At 58.0% G+C, this 8,045-nt stretch overlaps 1 protein-coding gene across 2 annotated transcripts in view; it reads right to left on the reverse strand.

Annotated features, from left to right (window-relative positions):
* The window catches only part of COL2A1 (collagen type II alpha 1 chain), a 31,196-nt gene extending 24,288 nt beyond the window's left edge, over positions 1-6,908 (reverse strand). Inside the window, exons 1-6 of one of the 2 annotated variants that reach the window (XM_043563758.1) lie at positions 6,660-6,908; positions 2,353-2,559; positions 905-921; positions 440-472; positions 301-333; positions 149-202 (exon numbers count right to left, since the gene is read on the reverse strand). In XM_043563758.1, the coding sequence (XP_043419693.1) occupies positions 149-202; positions 301-333; positions 440-472; positions 905-921; positions 2,353-2,559; positions 6,660-6,744 (429 nt within the window). In that variant the 5' untranslated portion in view covers positions 6,745-6,908. The remainder of the gene's footprint in view (positions 1-148; positions 203-300; positions 334-439; positions 473-904; positions 922-2,352; positions 2,560-6,659) is intronic. The other variant, XM_043563760.1, reaches the window with a different exon arrangement.
* Positions 6,909-8,045: the final 1,137 nt, after the last annotated feature.

The following is an 8,045-nucleotide window of genomic DNA, read 5'->3' on the forward strand; positions in this document are numbered from 1 at the left end:
GGCACCCGTGTGAAGCAGGATTTACACAAGAACCGCCCTGGCCACGGCTGCCCCCGAGGAGGTGGTCATGCACATGGGAGGGGGCAGGGGGGATGCCCGGAGGATCTGGGGGGGTTCCACAGGAATCGGGCAGCTTTTCTCTACTCACTTTTTCACCTTTGTCGCCGCGATCCCCTCTGGGTCCTTGTTCACCTGCAGGTCCCTGAAGGTGAAGGGAATGATGAGATGACGGCATGGCCAGGGGCCTGCAGAGCAGTGACTTGAGGAAGAGGTGGGAGAAGGGATTTCTCCCTTTCTTACCTGAGGCCCAGGAGGTCCTTTGGGTCCTACAATCTGTGAGAGAGACAGAGACCCAGAGGATGGCAAGTTAGAGGGAGCCCAAGGAGCCGACCCCCTCGGAGCAGTGGAGGCAACCGACGTGAGGACAATGTGTACTTACATCCTTAATGTCTCCGGGTTCTCCTTTCTGTCCCTGAAACACGACACATTGTGAGGACGGAGCCACACAAGCCCACTAAAGCCGCCAGCACGAAACCCTGCCCTGCAGCCTGAGCACTGAGGTCCCCCCGCCCCGTAACACAGAGCTCTGCCTGCTGCCTACAAAATCACAGGCTGGGTGAGCCCAATGTTGCTCCTGAAGAAAGCAAAAACAGAAACAAAACAAGGAAAAGAGGGGCACCTGGGTAGCTCAGTCGGTTCAGTCTCCGACTTCACCTTAGGTCACGATCTCCCCGCTAGGCTCGTGAGTTCGAGCCCTGCATCGAACAGCTCTGAGCCTGGGGCCTGCTTCAGATTCTGTGCCTCCCTCTCTCTCTCTGCCCCTCCTCCTCTCACACTGTCTCTCTGTCTCTCTCTCAAATAAACTTTAAAAAAAAAAAAAAAGGGAAAAAAAAAAAACCCTTACCTTTGGTCCTGGTTGCCCTGCAAGTGGGAAAGAATAGAGAAGAATGGAAGATTTGTGAGATGGGTTAGCACAAGTTCTTGTGCTCAAACACTCTCTAATGGATTAAACAAAGACAAGGATGCAACCCGGGAAGGAGGCAGCTTCCTGTCCCTCTGTTGGGATGTTAGGGTCACTGGGGTCCTGGGGTTGCTGGAGGTCCCACGAGGAATGGAGAGGACCCAGACTTTGTTATTGAGAAAGCAGTCAGCATGCAAAAGAATGGAGCGGGGCGTATGAAGAGAAAATGAGCAGCTCAAGATCTCATGAGCACCAAGAAAGGAAGCACCAGAAGCTGGCAGAAGGTCCAGTCTCTTCTCTCCTCACAGGGGAGGAAGCCCTTCCCACACAGCCCAAGCCCTCCCGGAAGAAGGGTTAGGGAGGTAGAAGGGTCTTACGTTCAAGCGGGGTCTCCTTGAAGCGAGCACAAAAACACAGCAGGGCAGAGGAGTTATAGAGAGCATCGAAGCCAGCACCCCCCCCCCCCCCGCCCCACCAAATCAATGATCCCTTCCCCCTTCAAAGCAGTGAGGCCCTCACCACTTCCCCCACTGGGGCCTCAGAAATGATCGGAAAATCTAGACCACAAAAGCAGCTTGCCAGTGTTGGTGAAGGTGTTAAGGAAGGGCAACTCCTTGCTTCCCTTTCAACTTTCTTCTCTGTTTGAGTAGGAAGGGGACAGTGAGGGCCACCCAAGAGACCTAGGCATGTGCCCGTCCCCACCCCCCCTTTCCCCCGCAGGGAGATGGGGCGTATGTTCAAGTGCTGGGGAGGGGTCACGTGCACACATGTGGTCCACCAGCCCTGGTTCTGGATGGGAGTGAGTAAACCCACCAGAGCGCACGCCTGCAGGGCTCCAGCCCAGCGCCATCTCTCAGAGCCCAGCCCCTCCTTCTCCTATTAATTCGCTTCGTAATCGGCAGTTAACTCCAAGAGAGGTAAAGAAAACAAAAGGCAACTGCCACCAACGTTCCAGATTTCAAAGAGGGAGCCCGCCCTGTCTCCCCACTGAAGACCATTAGTGGTCGTCTACAGAGAAGACAAGGTGTGGGTAACTAATTAATCTGGGGAATTAATCTGGGGTTCGGCCCACAGGATATGGGCTCTCCATTGCGGCTCTAGTGATCAGAGAGGATCCCAGAGAGGATACTTTTGTGGAATCACATCTGTCCTTCCGTATCTTGGAAGCGTACTTTTTTGGAGGTTTTAGGTGAGGAGGGACCCTTCTAGTGTCCCAGGCTCATTCACTTTCAACCCGCAGGCAAGAAGTGGCCTTTCCTTTCAGCTTCAGCTGCCGGGGTCCCATGGATAACCAGCCCCTCTGCCGCGCAGAGATGACCAGCATCCATGGGAGGTTTGCTGCACCTGCAAGTAATTTATTTATGTGGAAGAGGAAATAAATAAATTACGACCACTGGCAGTGGCGAGGTCAGTTGAGCAGATGGGGCAGCACTCTCCGAAGGGGGTCTCAGGGCTGAGGCAGTCTTTCATGTCTTCACAGATTATGTCGTCGCAGAGGACAGTCCCAGTGTCACAGACACAGATCCGGCAGGGCTCGGGCTTCCACACATCCTTATCATTATACCTCTGCCCGTCCTGCACACAGCTGCCAGCCTTCTCTGCACCAAGGGCGGGGCAGGGGAAGCAGAGAGTGAAGGGAAGGAGGGGGTGGGGAGCCAGAAGAGAAAAAGAGAAAGAGGTTGCAGTCAACTTGACATCATTCGAACGCTGAAGAATGTGGGCTCCGGCCATCCAAAAGTAGAGAACTTGGAAATCATTTTTCTAAGACATCATTCAATCTTTTGTGTAGTCAACGTATGTTTATTGTGCACCTTGCACTGTGCTATCTATTGACCAGTGAAAACCCTGCCCCAGCAGTGAAGGTGGGAGAGGGGTGCTACTGTTAGCATATTCTCTTCCGAATGCCTGGGGCAGACCCGAGGGTGTTGGGGGGGCGGGGACTCCGAGTGGGAACTCAGGAACTGTCCAGAGGAGAGGGGAAAATGGAGAGACCCCCCCCCCCACCCCAGCACAGGAACAGAGGCCTTTTTTCTGCCTTCCTCTAGGAACTACGGGATTTGCTAAATACGACTGACAGCTACAATGCAGGAGGCATGTAGAAAATTCAACCCACAAGAATTAGAATCTATAAACAACCAGATTCCAAAAGCGGACATACGGGGTGGGGGTTAAAGGAGGAGCGGTTAGAAATAGGATCATGTCCCACGACTTAAATCATATTAGAATTCGGGCCAATTTGGGGAGGAGGATAGGGGCCCATTCAAACAATGCCCTTGGGACCCCCAGCAGGCTAACAAAATGCCTTGGGAGACAAGAAGGGCGTAGGGGCTCCCCTCTGCTGACCTCCAGCTGTAGCCCTCCCTGGAGAGACCCTACCTTCATCAGAAGACAAACCTCAATGGGGGGTGGGGGGGCGGGGAGGGCGCTGGGGGCTTTGAATGCCTGGCCTGGTCTAAGATTAGCCAGTCCGGGCCTGGCCTCCTCCAAGAATGAAGACCGAGAACGGCACGGACTAGTCCCTCTCCACCAGCGCCCTGCCGTCTGGAACTCACCCTGCAAACGAAACCTGTGCTGACAAGAGCGCTCCCGAGAGCGCCAGGGGCTGAAGAGCCCGCACCACGTGCTAGGGAGCGCCCAGCGCTGTTTTTCTCATCAAAATCCCCAAAGCGAAGGCAGCTGCAGGGGATGAATAATAGGAAAGCGCCACAAACCAGGTGGGCGGAGAAAGAAATGGGCCTGCCTCCTGCTCTTTAAGGAGACTCTGAAAACCTAAAGATAAACCTTCCTTTTTTTTTTTTTTTTTTTTTTTTCCCTTGCCACCGCTCAGCCTTTAGGCAAGATAATCCCGGCCAGAGTAGGGGGATCCCAGGGTAAACACAGAAGTTGCGGGGACACGCCCACGGCTAAAATAGCTGGAACGGTAGAAATCAGGCGGTGGGGAAGGAGAAGGAGCAGAGGTTAATGGTCTCCCGTCTGGACCGAGGAAAAGCCCACCTTCACCCAAGAGGGCCCAGGGTGAAAAAAGAAAACGCTGGGAGAAGGGGGTGCACCCGAATGCGGGTCGGATTTCTCTAGGAAGGGCGGCCCCGGGATGCGCGGGGGCGGGGCCAGGCGGCGCGGGATGTGGGAGCCGCTGGGTGACTTCTGGCAGCAGCTCTGGACGCGGCTCGCCCACAGACACTGGGAGGGTGAAAAGTGGGATTAAATGACTGCCCCAGAAAGGAGCCAGCCCCGTAACCGGATCCCCTAGGTGTGGACGGAGGAGCCCAGCACCACCATAATTGCTGTTCGAAACCGCTGCCGATAGCATCCCGGCGCGCCTGATCCGGTTCCCCTCATTACCGCAGCGCGGTATAAGTGCTCCTTTGTGGCAGGCCAATTAAAAAGTTACCTCTTTCGGGGAACTGTTTTTGCTTCGCCGCCGCTTTGCGCAGGGCTGGAGCCCGGGAGGTGGCGGCGGGCGGGCACAGGGGGGCATTGTGGAGAGGGGGGTCAGGGAGTCCGGGGGAACCCACCGGACCTCGCCTCTCATGAATGGGGCTTTTCTCGAGCGCACACAGAGCCCGATTCACAGGTCTCCGCAAGGAACCAGTTTAAATAAATACGGGCAGCATTTCAGCCCCATCTGGAAGCCATCGCTGCCAATCTCCCAACGCAAACAAGCCTCACAAAGGAGGATTGAGGTCTCTCCCCTCAGCCGAGGGGCACTTTCGCAGGCGAGGGCTGTGAAATGCAGATGTGGGTCAAAGACGCCGCCTCCAATAAGTTTCTCAAAGTCGTGGACAGATGGGGAGGAGGGGCGTGCCCGAGCTCTAGGTTTCTGACATTCCTGACGTCCACGCAGACTGTGCCTTTCCCCACGTCACTTCTTTGGGTCCACCGACCCAGGGGAGGGGGTTACGAGGCTCGGATGCGCCTGGGAGCGAAGTCAACCGCCCCGATGCACTCCCCCCCCCCCCCCCGGGGAGGAGGAGCGACTGGAAGGTTTGGGCCCAAGAAACTGTGGAATTCACTCACTCCCGGGAAGGTTGCGGCGGTGAGAGCGCTCTGCCATTTAAGTGAGCGCCTCTAATAACAGACGGAGAATTTGGGAATTATTTTAAAGTCACTTAGCTAATTTCACTGTGCACTAAGCAGAGGTCACTCAAGAAGACAGCTTTGTGGGTGTACAGGGAAATTGAGGACAAAAATATAGCCAGTCCGAGCCGGAAACACTGATGGACACACCGTATCCCAACAAGTGCCCGGGAGCGCGCCGCCAGGTTAGCGCAGCACGCGACGACCCGGCCAGAATGTCCTGCCCCGGGCTCGCTGCGACTGCGCCGCGGGCTCCAGTCCTGCCCCCGCCTGGGTCAGCCACTCTAATGAACGGAAAGTCCTCCTGGGCCCAGAGCCCTCCAAACCGTCTCTGGAGGCAGCCTGGTGGCAGGAGACACCAAATAGAGCCTCGTCGGCAGAGGGATTTTGATCCCCCCCCCACCTCCATCCCGCCTCCCCAAACAGTTTCCTCTGCGATCGATTTACAATCTGTAACATACAAAGACAGGGCTGGAATCCCAGCCATCGGAAACGTGCCCAAACACGTGGGGAAAAAAAAAAAATCCTCTCTACCTCTCTAATACACTTTCCAGGCTTCGTTTGTCCTGAATATAATCCCAGACAGTGGGACTTTACCAAAGGAGACGATGGAAAGGTGAGATCCGAACCGCCTTTGGACTAGACCGTAAAACTGCCATCTCTAACTATATTCGGCTGAAATTGTTATAGCAATTGACCAACTGTGCCCCCTTCCTCTGCTACACACACACACACACACACACACACACACACACACACACAGAGCCTAGCCCGGTGAGTTCCAGAAATTTAGAAGAGTAACTCATTGTAGTACCTCCGGAGTTTGGAGGGGAAGACGGCGGGGAGGGGGCGCTATTTTCTGGGGCGTTTGAAAAAAGCACGGTCTGGTTGGAATGTTATCGCCTTTCAGATGGCCTCTCCTACGGGGAGTTTCTGTACCCGTTAGAGGCACGGCCAAAGCCGAGATGAGAACGAGGGCTGCACCTTGCTCCTGCGCCAGCCGGGAGGGGGAGGAAACTGCGAGAGGCGCTGAGATCTCAGAGCGCCTCTCGGAAGCCTCTCTTTTGTGGCCTCCGATTTCAGCCCACCAGATTCAGAGCATCTCCTTTGTCTAACTCCCCTTTGAACCTTCCAGCCACCAACCCCTGGACGCGGCTGCGAGGTCAACCCTTTGGCGCTTGCTCGTCCCTTCCTTAGAGCCCTTTCCAACTTCTCCTAAGATCGATGGGCCACGACCTGTTTTGCTGCACTCCGAGTGCTTCGGGGAGGTGAGTTGGGTGGGTGTGCGCCTGCTTAATTATCAAAGCTGGTGGAAACTAGCGCGCTTAAATCTATGCGCAAACATCTCGACCCGACACTTTGCACGTTTCAAATTCCTGCGCAACGTAGAGACCTGCAAATGCCTCCAACTGCGACCTGCACCAGCCGACGCTCCAACAGAGCCCCTGACTTGCAGAACTCCGCTAGGTGAGCCCCTGCGCATCATGCGCCCAAGTCTCGGCGCGCTATGACCCCGGGAGCCACTCTAGCCTGGACCCGCCGGCTCCAGAGAGGGAGAGGGCCGGGGGAGGGTGCTAAGGGACGGCACAGAAGGGTGGCAGGCAGGGACCGGGCGACTTACGGACATCCTGGCCGTGACACCGAAGGACAGCGGCGACGAGCAGCGTCAGCAGCACCAGCGTCTGGGGAGCCCCGAGGCGGATCATGGCTCACCGCGGGGCCTGGCGGAGCCGGCCCGAGCGGAGCGCAGCGAGGCGGCAGGAGCACGGCGTGGGTCCGGGTCTCTACCGCGCCTTCATGCAGGAGGCCCTCGGAGCAGGAGGAGGAGGCAGGAGACCCGGCAGCCCAGCAGCGCTCTGCGTCTTCTCGCCTCCGCGGAGCCCGTTATATGCGTCCGGCCCCTCTCGAGGCTGGCGAACTCGCCCAAACCGCGGGCCGCCCCCGGCCCCCCGCCGGGCTGTAACCTGAGACCCCGCCCCCGGAGCCGGCCTGGGCCCAGCCAGAGCCCGCACCTGCCTGGGCCGGACCCCCCTCTCCGCTAGCCCTGCTTCCCGCCCCCCAACCCTAGTGTGCCGAGTGGCCTGATCGGGCGGGGCGCAGAGACGGCTGCTGTCCTCCCCCCAACCCAGGGCTGCGGCGCTGCCCCCTCCGACCACAGGCGGGAAGGGGGGCCTCCGGCCCCTCCCCTCGGAGTTCTGCCCAGATTGGAGGGGCGGGGGGTGTTTGCAGAGGCGCAGGCCGCGAGCCCTAGACCGTGGACGGAAAAGACTTGGGAGGGAGGAGGGAAAGCGGTAGAAAGGAGCAGCGGGGGAGAGTTAGCGGGGCTCCGCGTTGGGACCTAGGGCAGGGGGAGGGGAGGAGGGCGCAGGGGGAGCTCGCGATGGTATCCGGAATCCAACTCTTGGAAACTGGCAAGCAAGGCCAAGTTTGGGGAGGTGCCCCGGCCTATCTTCTAGCCTTCGGGCCGCTTCCCGGAGTACCTGGCCCCGGGGCTCCCACCTGGAGATTCGGAACGACAGGCCCCAGCCCCTCCCCCACCCAGCTCTGCGAAGAAAGAGCCTCCTCTGGAGCCTTGGCAGAAGTTGGCTGGAGCCAATCGCCAGGAAAGGGGCCGGTGTGTTACAGCACAGAGGGAGACCTGTGTGAAGGTGTGGGGGCGGGGGCAGGCCCTGGGAAGGGGGCTTGAGCAGCTACAGAGGACGGAGGGAGCCCAGACTAAACCGTGCGTGCTGCCGAGGTGGGGGACTGTCTAGTTCCAGGCTCAGACGTGGTGTCTGCTCTTCCTGGCCAGGGGCCTGGAGAGGGCCCCGGGGGGGAGTGGGTACTGCCGCCCGGGGTTGAGCAGTTCTGGCCAGGGACATTGGTCACTGCTGCAGCTGGACCAGGGAGTGAGGCGGCTGCTCCAGCTGGACCGAGTTCTGTGAGCCAGGGGAGAAGCCAGAATTTCCTAGTTGGCCCCCTGGCCCTCTTGCTGCTTCCCACCTCACTTCACCTTCCCCGGTGAGCT

Source organism: Prionailurus bengalensis, chromosome B4 (assembly GCF_016509475.1).
Source record: "Prionailurus bengalensis isolate Pbe53 chromosome B4, Fcat_Pben_1.1_paternal_pri, whole genome shotgun sequence".
NCBI classification, from domain to species: Eukaryota; Metazoa; Chordata; class Mammalia; order Carnivora; family Felidae; genus Prionailurus; species Prionailurus bengalensis.